Source organism: Diceros bicornis, chromosome 10 (genome assembly GCF_020826845.1).
Source record: "Diceros bicornis minor isolate mBicDic1 chromosome 10, mDicBic1.mat.cur, whole genome shotgun sequence".
NCBI lineage: Eukaryota > Metazoa > Chordata > Mammalia > Perissodactyla > Rhinocerotidae > Diceros > Diceros bicornis.
In genome coordinates this window covers 77,014,714-77,028,113 of record NC_080749.1, presented here as the reverse complement: position 1 = coordinate 77,028,113, position 13,400 = coordinate 77,014,714, and the positions used below count along the sequence as shown (strand labels likewise).

Sequence of the window (13,400 nt, the reverse complement as noted above, 5' to 3'; positions counted from 1 at the left end):
GTTGCAATTCTTGGACTCGAACTTTGTTGTTTTAGAGTGGGAGGAAATATCTAGAGGTTAATATTGTCAAGTCACTTCTCTTTCTGTCTGGGACTCAGGGTGCGTGTGTGAATATGGGTGTGCACGTGTGTGTGAGAGAAACAGACAGGCCGAGAGAGAGACTATGAGGTTATAGAGCGAGCAAATGATTGTTTTGTTTTTCTAGTAAGTGTGCACTTAGAAAGGATAGTTGTGCCCCTCACTTCTCTCCCAGTCGTCTGGAGGCGCCTGTATGATCTGCTCGTTTACGTGGTAGAATTTCATGCAGTGTTTCAGGGCTCTATGGTTTATCGATTGTGCTGGTTGCTGACTGTGGTGTGTTACTCCAGGTTCGGTTTTATACAAAGAACAGATATGAGAGGCTCTGCCCTAGAGCCTTTGTAATCTTCAATTAGCCCTGGGACCTTCGCAAGTGATAGAACCAGATATACTGCCAGCCTCAGGGAAGGGAGTGGGCCCTGTGGCTGCCTTCCTTCTGGAAACGGATGATTTCAGGAGCCCTTGGAAAGAGGGGAGGAGAAAGGCTGGTCTCCTATCATCTCAGACTGGTGGTTCAGGGGGCAGGTCCAAGAATGAGGGTGGACCCAGGACAAAAGGGGCTGGGGAGGGGGGTGGGGCCCATGTTCACCCACATGAGTGTGACCCATTATTTGAGCCTTTCTTTGTGAGTGACCAAGGGACAGGAATCGTGTTTGATTCCTCCTCTATGTCTAGCATGGTGCCTGACGTGTGGTAGATCATCAAAAGGTGAATTCACTTACAAGCAACACAGGTCACCCATTGGACACAGTGAGTGGTGACAGGTCCTTAGACAAGGCCAAGCCTTTAGATTTCTGTGGGTGTGGGTTTTGGAGGGTTGTTTTCCTTGGCTATCCTGAACTTCTCTGCTCTTGCTTTGCTGGGTTTCTTTGGGCATGTTACTTATTTTCCCATAGTTTCAGTTTCCTCATTTATTAAATGAGGATAATAATAACCCTTTCACAGAGTAAACGTGGGGAGAAAATAAAGGTATGTTTGTATGTTAGCCTACGTGATGAGTTAGGGGGCGCTATGCAAATGAGAGGTTTTTTTTTTTAAAGATTTTATTTATTTATTTATTTTCCCCCAAAGCCCCAGTAGATAGTTGTATGTCATAGCTGCACATCCTTCCAGTTGCTGTATGTGGGACACGGCCTCAGCATGGCTGGAGAAGCGGTGCGTCAGTGCGCGCCCGGGATCCGAACCCAGGCCGCCAGCAGCGGAGCACACGCACTTAACCGCTAAGCCACGGGGCTGGCCCGAGAGGTTTGTTTTGTGTCCCAACTTTTGTGGAAGGCGGTGGAACCCCGTCTTTGAGGCCTCCTGCTGCTGGACCCTCTTTCCTCTTTCATTGTTGAGGTTCGACGTCCAGAGTATTAAAGAATACTTGCTCCTCAGGTGACTTTCATGCCACTGTTGTGGCGTTTCCTGAAAACTGTAATTGTTCTTTCAAATGAAGGGGAGGGGAAAAAGCCTTCCCTTACTGAAGAAGTTAGATTAATATAGTTAGGAAAAAAACAATAGCCTAGAATTTGCTGGATGATGCAGAGAAGATATCACGTTAGATTTTGGAGTTTAACCAAGAGTACATCTGTCCTCATGTCTCGTAAGATCTGGAACACAGAGGAGAGATAAAGGAGGGGCAGCCAAGAAATGCTCAAGACAATCGCACATTGTCCTTGTTATCAGTTTGTGATGATTTATCCTGTGTCAGAAAAACCATTGTATATGCTGGTGTTTGGCAGGTTGCTTAGAGCAGCTCTGTCTGATAGAAATATAATAGAACCACGTGGATAATTTTAAATTTTCTAGTAGCTTTGTTTAAAAAAAAAAATGAAACAGGTGAAATTAATTTTAATAATAATATTTTATTTAACTCGATGTATCCAAAATATTATTTCAACATGTGGTTAGTTTTTAAAAATTATTCATGATATATTTACTTTTATTTCCTTTTTGGTATTAAATCATGGAACTCATGTGTGTATTTCACACTTAAAGCGCATCTCAATTCAGGACTAGCCACATGTGGCTAGTGGCTGCTGTGCTGGACAGGCCGTTCGAGAGTATAAAATATGGTGCTTTTCACACTTTTTCTGTTTTGCTATGGGGCACGTTGAACATTTAAAGCCATTGTTATTTGCATCTTAAGTAAGTAGGCCATTCAGTGATTATTAGTATCTTTTATATTCTGAAGAAATGCCTTTTAGTAAGTATCATGAGCATTGATTATAGATCCTGAAAAAAATTATTGATCTCTTTCTTTCCTCTGTAAAATTGTATTAATACTGATTTTGAAAAAAGAAAAACAAAAACTTTCTATTGTTTGAGGGCTGTCAGACAACATAACTATATTGCATTGTTTAATCCTCACAACAGCTCTATGAGGTAGATATTATAATTTGCATTTTAGCTAGGAGGAATTTGAGCCTCAGAGAGGTCAAATAAATTACCAAGGTCACTCCCCCAGGTAAGGGGTGACTGTGCCAGGATTTGATCCAAGAGTTGCCTGCCTTCTGACGCAGAGCTTCTCCTCGCCACAGGTAACATCTCCCCACGGGTCTCTGTTCGTTCGCATGGTGGCAGTGGTGGAGATCAGGTTAACTCTTCAGGATTACACACACTTCTTCAGAAATAATGTCATAATGAAAATGACAATTTGAGCATCATAACCAATGACAGTTGGAAAAATGCATTTTTCTGGTAAAGACAGGCCCATGCTTATTTTGCCTCCATGACAACGTCACTGTTTACCCCAACTGTCAGAACAATTCTTAATTTTTAGCAAGTGGCTGGGGTTCTGTGCCTGTCCTCCAGATTAGACTACCTGCTTACCTCCCACAATTGTAAAAGGCTTAGCGAGGTTTATAATCAGAAGGTTCAAAGTTCCCTACTTGATCATCTGGAAATGGGTCTGTGCTACAATAAAAGAAAAATAATGCCATAAGCTCTAGATATAGGGTTAGATCATGGTCATTTGATCATTTCTCACTTTGATTATTTAAACTTGGTCATTTCTAAATTTTGTTGTCAATGCATTTTAGTTTTATATTGCTCTTCTTTGATTGGAACTTATCTTTTAATTCTTCCCATTCTTAATTTATTTTTTGAAGTGCTTTCCAAACACTTCTCCCTATCTTTTCATCCATTGTCACTTTTTTTCTTTTTTTTCTGTTTTTGCCTGGAGAGAGTGGGGGGACCAAATGGGTAAATATCTTTTTTTGATACATATTTCTGCTCATCCTTTTCGAGTTTTCTTTCCTACGGATTTGCTGTTTTTAAAGGCTTTTAAAACCTATGCCTTTTTTTCTTATTCCCCACACTTGACCTCAATTGTATTATTTTACTATTTTTCATTTCTCCTGTCATTGTCATTAGAATTGCATCCATTTTTCCTGTGTTCTTCTTCTTTGTAAAAATTGCATTTCATTGTAAAAATTTCATAGTTGTTTAGATCAAATTCTAGTAAAAAGATACATTTTTCTAGGGGTTAAATATAACCTGTTTATGATATTCTTTGGTATCTCATATATATGTGCTTTCAGAACAAATTCTATTATCAAGCACTTCTGGTTAATTTTGTTTTATTTTATAAATTGCCTCAAAGTCCTCCCCCCCCCCCTTTTTTTAAAAGTAGCTGATGCCTCTGAGGGATGGGTGCTTGCTTTTTACTGTGAGGAGTTATTGCTATCATGTCAGATAACAATTGCTTCCTTTAATCACTGAACTAAAATGTTTAAGGAAATATTTCGGTAATTGACACTTTCAAAACATCAGTCCCTACCTGTTGTAGATCCCTGTGCTTTAATGTTATATTTCATATCTAACTCATTGAACTGTTAACATTATTTTTAAAAATTAATAGGGTCTTAAGTTTTTTCAGTTGACCATAGACTTGAGAAAGATTTATGGTTCCTAAGTAATGGATACGTGATAGCTTATGGAGCAACTGGATTCATTTAAAGGTCTTATCTGTGATTCCCAGATGTGTGACACTCCGATGTTGACATTAGAAACTGCACATGGATTTTCAGCATTGAAAATTATGTACACATAGGTATTAGTGGTGAAGTAGCTTATGGCACCACTGACTACATGGCCTATGTGTGCATACGCTTAAATCATTAAAAATAGAAATCAACTTGTTTCCTTGGACAAAGATCATATACCAGTATGTGAGTTAAAAGGTCTAAATAGAGGCTATTCCCTGCTAAGGAGGACTCTGGTAGATGGGTCCTATAAAATGCCATTATGGCTGCTTAGGGAGATTTTACAACACCTTCACCTGCACTGAGGGCGGGAGCCACGTCAGACTTGTTCTCACTTGTATCCCTGCAGCCACGGGGGATACTTGGCACGTAGTAGGTGTTCAGGGAATGGAAGTTGGATAAATGAATGACCACAGAGAAAATGCAGAGGAAACCTAATTTATATTATTCATTACATGTCTTATATACATTTGTGAATAAGCTGGGCATAAATAAATAAGCATTTGATATGCCATTACTGGTCACAATTAAAAAAAATATTTTGTAAGGTACCACATGGCAAGGCTAAATTCTCTTCTTTGTCTAAAACAGTCTGCTCCACCCTTACTTCCCGTTTTCCATAAATCTATACCATGGATAGTGTATTTGCTATAGACAATAATGCTGGTTTGTTGTTCTTAAGAGTGAACACTGAGTCAATAATTGTCCCGGGTATGGCATGGTGTGACTTGTTAGACTGTTGTGCAGGCTTAATAATAATTACCATGATCTTTAATGATAACAATTCTTAATAAGTATTATTATTGTTAATAATGATAATATTTAATAATTACACCCAATACTTATTATCTTTAATAATAATAATTAGCACGTGGGAACCAGTTGTACCATTGTATTATCTTTTGAACAAGAATCTAAATCTGACCTGGTAGTTTGCAGAGTGTCTGCTGCCACCCTCTGCTTTGCAGATCAGAGTGAGTCACAGGCTTCTAGGGTCTGGGCAACAGCAAGGGGCTTCTAGAGAAACTCCTGTGCATTCTGTATGTCAGAGTCCATACTCCCATATGTCGTTTTACACATAGGTCATATTTTTCTTGTGAAGTGCCTTCACTATGACCCGCTAACCCTCCACCTCCCCCATCTCTCCACCTGCCCACTCATTCTTCATAACTTTTGATTTTTCCTGCACAAAGAGAAGACCCGGAGCAGATCCTTATTCTATAACACACTAATTTGTGTGAATTATGTAGGGCAGAGTCCGTGTTTATTACTTGCATGTTGGTAAAACTTTGATCTTCTTATGCTTTGGCTATGTTTAGATTTAAATGCCTGTATGACTTTTTTTTTTTTTAAATAAAAAATGGTTTATAAAAACATCTTTGGTGAATTAAACATTTTTTAGCTTTTCACACTTTGATACAAAGCAGAAAATATTTCGGTGACAACAGATTTTCAACTAGACTAATTTGCTTTATTCTTTAGGGTAGTTTACTTTTTTTCTCTGAAAACACAAGAAGAGATATTCCCTTTCCAGTGGTAACTGATGTTAATGTATAAAATAATAACTTAAAAAAAGACAAAGTTTTGTATTTGGATATATATTTTGACATAAGTTAAATGTCAGTTAAGGCTTTCCTGGGCAGGGTATTTTCAGGCTAATTGATGACCTATTTTCCAGGATTTAGAAAAGTAAAAGATAGAGGAGGGACTTCTTTTAAATTCCTATTGGCTTTCTTGTGCATATTCAAATATGAGCTTAGGCCCTGAAATCAAATATGCCTCCCTACTAGGTATCTTACATTTTCAGACAAAAGTAGATCTGATCTGAAAATACTAGTTCTGATGAAGAATTAATGATAAAACCATGGACACGAAGGATGCATGGGTCTAGAAGGTCACCCTGACGTCACCTATGTGCCAGCCATGAACTTTAGGTCTCTCAGTCAGGACACTTCTGATTGGTGCACTCCACTTTTTAATGACTGGAATCTGAGGGCTTCTGCCACTGCCTGAGGCAGTTCTGCTGCAGTCTGATAGCAATAATGGAGGGGAAAAAATCCACAGCTTTCCCATTAGGCCCATCTGACTAATAGCCTTGTTTAATCTAAACCACTGTCGATCACAGATGAGTGACTTTTATAACTGTCTCTTCCCTTCTCATCATGGTGACTGAGATTTGCTTTGTAATGTTTGTGTTTTGCTCTTGAATCTTGTCCCTCCAGGTTTGATGATTCCTGTCTTTTGTGTGGTGGAGCAGTTGGATAGCTCTCTTGAATATGACAACAGAGAAGAACATGCAGAGTTTGTCCTGGTTCGAAAAGACGTGCTTTTTAGCCAGCTGGTGGAGACCGCGCTCCTGGCCCTGGGGTACTCCCACAGCTCCGCAGCTCAGGCACAAGGTATTAATGCGTCTGCCCTCTCCTCCCCGTGCCTCTTGTGTGTCATAGTTTGAGAAAGAATGTGTTCCCTGAAATAGTTCTCCAAACGAGGTTGGAGGAGAATGGTCAGATTTAGCATCTTTCCCAAACAGTGAACAACAGAAGGTTTCTTGCACAGTCTTGTTTTCTGGTTGCTTTGGGAAGCGTTTGACCAGCATCTCTAGAGCCACCAGAATCAACTTGCGTTTCAAAGTGATCATCACAGGTTTTTTTGCATTGATAACTATTTTCTCTAAGTCTCCAAACTGGTGTTCTCACAGCCGGTACTGAGATGTTTGGCTCCTAACTTATCCAAATTTTAATACGTGATTTATGAGCTTTCAGTTTTCTAAGTTTATTTGTTGCTTTGGGCCTGCAGCTTTTAATTAAATGGAAAAAAATGGATGCATCTTACTATACTTTTGTATCTTTGAAAACTGCTCTGTAGTTTTGATGTAGTCCATTCATTAAAAAAAAAATCTCAGTGTCTTTGTGATCAATTCCTTTTACCTATTTAATTAGATATTAAATTGCATCATTATTTGAGTGTGTATTGTACAGCATTGGGGAGCCCATTGTGAGCTTGTGTTGCTTCGTTCTGAAGCATAGCCCATTGTTCTTTCATGCCAAAGAACTGACAAAACAAATAACAACAAAAATAACCCCCAAACCTTGAAGAATGGAAAAGAATTTTTTTTGACCCAATGGAATGATTATCCTTGTTTTTCAGCTGAAATGATTGAATTACATACTTTCTGATAATGGCTATAACTAAAGGAGAGAAATATGTGACTTCCAGGTCATGTTTTATATATTAATTTCCTATATTACTATCCTTACTTAACATTTGTGTATGTGCCAGGGGTTTTTCCTACCTTTTTAATGACTTCCTCTTCGTATAATTCTTAAGAACTATTAGTCAGAGCCTCTATTTATTCAGATAAGGCAACTGTGAGAGATTAAGCAATTTATACAAAGTTACAAATATGGTGACCAAGGACATAAGATTTAAATTCCTGAGCTCTTGGCTCTGATTCTGTAAGCAGATCATTACTTTTTAAAAAATATTTTAATTAAATATTTAAATTATGTCTTACTTCTACCAAGAAAGCAACCCATCTGAGACCAGGAGGTCACGAATGTTTTCCCAGGACAGGTAGTACCCCTCGAATTACCGAGAGTCCAAGTGTAGTCTGCATCTGAGCACTTGGCCAGCGTGGGTGCAGTAATACAGCTGAATCGTGGAGTCTGTTGCTTTCAAAGCAGCGTGATAAAGCGTGATTCGTTTCCTTTCTCCGACGACTTTTCTTCTCGTGTGAGGGATTCGGGATTTGATCCCGAGCAAATTGCGTACTGGGCACCATTGCTTTTATTTCATGCTATGTTCCTAAGTGAAATAAAAGAATCCCTCCATCTTCCCCCCCATAAACTTTTCATGCCATTTTAGGGATATTTTTCTCTGAATGTAAAGGTCGTTGTATCCCACTGTTTGCATCCTGGTGTGCCAGCTTCTTGTTTGACAGGGCTATCCATCTCAGTTAGCACGGCTGCTCAACGCGCCGTGAGCTCACATGTGGAGCACAGAGCACTAAGTGGCCAAGATTTGATTCTTGGCACATGCTCAGGGAAGGGGCTCTCAGGAAATTTGCACTAGGGAGCCACACTGTTTCATTCCGTGATGTGGACTGAGAGTCTGCTCAGCCAGGTGAGATACGCTAGCAAGAAATATGGTCTGCAGTGGAGGGTTAAACGGGAAAAGTCCAAAGAGAAGATTTGCTTCCCCAAAGTTTTTGAAAGCCATGATTGAAAAATACTAAATATTAACTTTTTAAAAGTTGAACCAACATTCTGAAGGTGCCCTGGATCACAGATATACTTTATTTTGTAGGTAAGCAAAGGTTTTATTGCTAGGTCCAGTACTGTAATCTCACAGAGAAAAAAAATCATTGTTTGTTTTGTTTTAAATTAGGCTGCTGATCTCAGTTTTGGGTAAATGGAAAAACTTAGAATTGTTTATTTTGAAATGAATGTATTAGATCTTTGTTGTTATTCAGATCATCAAACGTATGCAATTTGCTGCATGTTTACTGTAGAGCAAACAGAATGCATGATAACGCAGGTCGTTCGTGTGCTGGACAAGCAGCAGAGCAGGAAAGAGCTAGAAAAGGAGGGAGAACACGATATGACTGCATATTCGAGGCCTGAGGTTTTGTGTGTCTAGTTTTCTTTTTTGTTTTGTTTGTTTGTTCAGTGTTTAGGTAATTCCCCCAAGATGGGGAGTCATTGGGTGACCTCCCAGTAAATCCTTTTGCAGTAGAGAAACCGAGCATTCCTACGCTGGAAAAGTTGGGCAGAAATACGCTGCAACAATAGCGGACTGCTCGAGCCTATTTTAAAAATCGAGGCTCAGTTTTTCATTTTGACATGACCAGGAAAGAGTTTCAATAATTGAATTGGAATAACATTCAGATTGCCTGTAAAAGAGAAAATACATTAGCAATGTCATTATTTTGGAGTAATACTCAAGTCCCAATGATAAGGCAGTGGACCCATGCTCTTGTGAGCATGGGATAGTCAATTTCTTTTTTGAGAGGACATTCCCTCTAGGTGAGCTAAAGAGATTTGATTAAGAAAGAATATTTGCTTCTAAAAGATGATAGAATTTCACTAAAGTGAAATTCAAGGATTTCTGCCTTTCCTCCCCCATTTGAATAATAACCTTGTTTATTTGAAGCCAGATATTGTGACCCAAGAGAGGATAAGGGCCCAAGATACTATCATAAATCATGGGCACTATGCTTCTAACTGACCTAAACCCTCCATTTCCCAGCACCCATACCATTAACTCTGTGATTCTCCAGGATATGAGTTACAGGATTCATCTGACTTGCTGTTTTGCATATGCAAAAAAGTAGAAAGATGGCTGGCTCTTTGCTTTTCCCAGAGTAGGTAGGCTAAGGTCTAATGAACAGCAAGCACGTTTTACAGTATAGATGGACTATGAGTCTATGTCTCTGAGTCAAGTCCTCTAGTCTCTTAGAAGAGGAGTGTTAACCTAGGGTACTGGTACACAGTACCCCCCAACTTAAACTCATCACTCCCTTTCTTCTTTCTTTTTTCTTTTTCATCCTTTCAATTCTGCCCCCTAAAGCTTTTGGAAATGGCCATGGATCTCTCGGCATTGTTAAGAGAGTTCTTTATCTCACTGATTGAGTAGCTATTTCTATTTGCCAGTGTGGGTGGTAGGCCTTGGGAGGCGGCAGTGATGGCAACGTGATTCTTCACTGTGCCCATTTGACTTAATTTGTAAGTGGACATTTTATCTCTCTCTTGCTTTCTGTAAATTTTAAAATAACTTTTAAAATTTATTTTTTATCAACAAATTTTATTTAAAAACAAACATATTGAACAATAAATAAGCAAAAATCCTTTCTGGCTGTTTGTTTTTGGGGTTATGAGTGTATATAAAAATTACGGGTTCAAGAAATGGTGTATGAATTAGTTCTAGGTACTTTGGCTGCAAGCATTTTTGGCACAAACATTTTTGCTGCAAACATTTTCACTGAATAACTAATCAGCCGTAAGGCAATCTTGCCGTGAAAGATAAAATAAAAAAAGGGACGTTAAAAAGGACATAATGAAACATGAAAAATGAGTAACTTAAAAAGACTATTGCAAAATACAAAATATTTGAATACATTTAAAATGTGTTTAGATTCATGGTAATACTTAGCAAATAACTGATTTTATTTTGTGGGTTGTACCTAAGCATTTGTCTTTGAAGTCTTCTGTTGATAGTATTATATATATATATATATATTTTTTTTTTTTTTTTTTTTTAAGAGAGGTAAGCCTTTATTTCTTTGTTTCACAAGTAAAGCTGGCTGAGTTGGTTGCTTTTTGGTGATTAGTCAAAGAGACCAAATACTTTTTTTTTTTGCTTGTTGATTCATCACCTTATTCGGCATCACACTTTTTCTTTTTTTGGTAAAATTTCTTCCTTCATTAAGAGAAGTATCAATTTCCAAATACTAGGATGCCTATTTGTAACTGAGCTTTGTATTATGTTGGGAAAGCCTTCTTTTTTCTTTTTTATTTTTTGTGAGGAAGATCAGCCCTGAGCTAACATCCATGCTAATCCTCCTCTTTTTGCTGAGGAAGACCGGCTCTGAGCTAACATCTATTGCCAATCCTCTTCCTTTTTCTTCCCCAAAGCCCCAGTAGATAGTTATATGTCATAGTTGCACATCCTTCTAGTTGCTGTATGTGGGACTCGGCCTCAGCATGACTGGAGAGGTGGAGCGTGAGTGTGCGCCTGGGATCCGAACCCGGGCCGCCAGTAGCGGAACACTCACACTTAACCGCTAAGCCATGGGGCCGGCCCAAGCCTTCTACACTGTTGCTTGTTCTTGGCATATTGACACATCAGTTGACAGACATTCCAAAGTTCTATGGGAAATGTGAGTTCAAAACTTTGCACCACTGTATTAGGCCGTTATGAGGGCTAACATTAATATAATATAAAAATGGGAGTACTGCATCAATGGTGAAATGAAACCAAACTCTCAACCAGTTGATGAAACCAAACTGTCAACCAGCTATTTTTTTTGTGTGTGAGATCAGCCCTGTGCTAACATTTGCCAATCCTCCTCTTTATTGTTGAGGAAGATTGGCCCTGGGCTAACATCCATGCCCATCTTCCTCCACTTTATATGTGACGCTGCCACAGCATGGCTTGACAAGCAGTGTGTTGGTGCGCGCCGGGGATCCGAACCGGCAAACCCCAGGCCGCCACAGCGGCCTCACTTAACGGCTCACTTAACCGCTTGCGCCACTGGCCTGGACCCTCAACCAGCTATTTTTTTAATCTATTATGGCAAAATTGCCTTATGGCCAATTAGTTACATGGCGAAAATATTTCTGGCAAAAATGTCTACAGCAAAAATATCATGTTAATCACTGTTACTTCTTATTTATGTTGGAATAATTAAATTTACGCAGTCGTTCAAAATGATATTTTTAAAAGAGCAACACAGAAAAATGCATTTAATACAATGTTATGTGAATCAAGCAGAATGCCAAATATGGTCTCATTTATATAAAATTCCACCTATATGTGTAGAAAAAAAGACAAAGGAAATATATTAAAATGTCAACAGGGTGGGTGGTGGGATTGTGTGGGATTTTCTTCTTTTTTTAATCAGATAAAAATATATAAGTATGAAATTCTACATCCTTCATGAATTCTTCTCTGAAAGAGTGGGGAGCAATTTCTACCTTATTCTCCAATTTTGATGAGCAGTTCAGTTTGTTCCTAATTTATAAGTGTGAAAATTTGTACATGATATAGGTGAATTTCTGTTGTTTTTTCAGTTTAAGATTAAAAAAAGAATCCATAGGTAATTAATGAGCCCCTGTGGGGTTTAAACCAAAGGATTTCTTAGAGTCTTAATAGTGCTAGGTAACGTTAATTGAGCAAATACTCTATGTAAGGCACTACTCTGAGAGCTTTACCTGTGCTAACTCATTTAATTCTCACAACAGCTCTTTGAAGTAAGTTATGTGTGTCCCATTTCACAGATGAGGAAACTGAGGCAAGTAAAGAGAGGGAGTGGCTTTCCCAGGAGCACAGGGCTGGTGGGTGGAAGAGCTGAGATGTGAAGCCCAGTGATCCACCTCCAGAGTCAGGGTCCTTAACCACAGGGTCATCCTAGGACAGACCTGATCACTGGGAGTTCAGAGTTGGAGCAGGAGTCAGTTCTCATTCAATGCTTGCACTCTACTTTGTGATGTAACCCCTGAAAGGCAGGACTTTTTAGATTGGGTACTTACTAAATACAAAATAATTACATTTATTTGATAATGGTTATATATATTGGATAATGATAAATTATGCCGATTTCATTTCCATGGTAAAATATAGAGAGATACTTTTTCAAGGTAACTGAGACAGACTTCATTAAAAACAAATGAAAAAACAAACTTCCTGGAATTGTTATCTATTGAAGCCAGCTCCTGAAACTGGAGGGCCTAGAGTAGGCTGAGTAATTCAAACATACAATTTTTGCTTAGGAGGTGAAAATGATTCCTGTTATGAAAATAAGCATATTCCTTAGCAATTCTGATCTTCAAATTAGTTAATTCGGCAGTAGTAAATGCCTACCATGTGCCAATCACTATTCTAGGTTCTGGGGATAAAGAACTGGAAAAAAAAAAAATCTTGCTTTCATGGAGCTTACATTTGGTAGTTTAATTACATGTGAAAAAAGTTTAGTGTATGGATTATTACTTGATTTTTGACCCTCTGAGCTCAGAAATATTGAATACTGAGGTTCAGAGAGTAGAAATACATATAAAATTTGTTTACAAGTTTGGTGCTAATTTATAACTAAATGTTCATTTTACTTCTGAAAAATGCTTAAGAATTCCTCTTCCTCTTGTCAGCTTTTGGAAGTAGAGGACGAGATGGGAAATATGAGTTAAAATTTCTAGGAAATCCTGGCTTTGCCTCATTAAAGGAAAGCTGTTTATTTGCCACCTCTGTTCATTGTTGAGCCCATTTTAAAAATGGGCCTGTGGTTGGCTTTGGTTTTTAGTGGTGAAACTCTTCTGCTCTCAAAGGCCCATTTCTTCAGAGCACAAGGTGGCAATTATGGTAGGCATTCACTCAGTGCTGGAAGAATGAATAAGTGAACTTGAAGATATTATTTAATACCCTGCAGAAATAGACGTATTCTCAAAAAGTGCCAGTTTACTTTCTTCAATAATTAGATTTGGACTTATGAACCGGAAACTATTTTGTTTCCTTACAACAGATAACATAGCACAATATGAAGTCTGTGGGAATTCAATAAATGTTTGTTGACTGAAAGAAAACCGTTTTTTAAGGTTCATTTTTACTCAACTTTATCCATGAGGAATATTTTGTCCTTGTACA

At 38.4% G+C, this 13,400-nt stretch overlaps 1 protein-coding gene across 1 annotated transcript in view; it reads left to right on the top strand.

The window, feature by feature from the left end:
* Positions 1 to 13,400, top strand: part of SATB2 (SATB homeobox 2) — a 183,778-nt gene that overhangs the window by 17,390 nt on the left and 152,988 nt on the right. Inside the window, exon 3 of the mRNA XM_058549518.1 lies at positions 6,269 to 6,445. Within this exon, the coding sequence (XP_058405501.1) occupies positions 6,269 to 6,445 (177 nt within the window). The remainder of the gene's footprint in view (positions 1 to 6,268; positions 6,446 to 13,400) is intronic.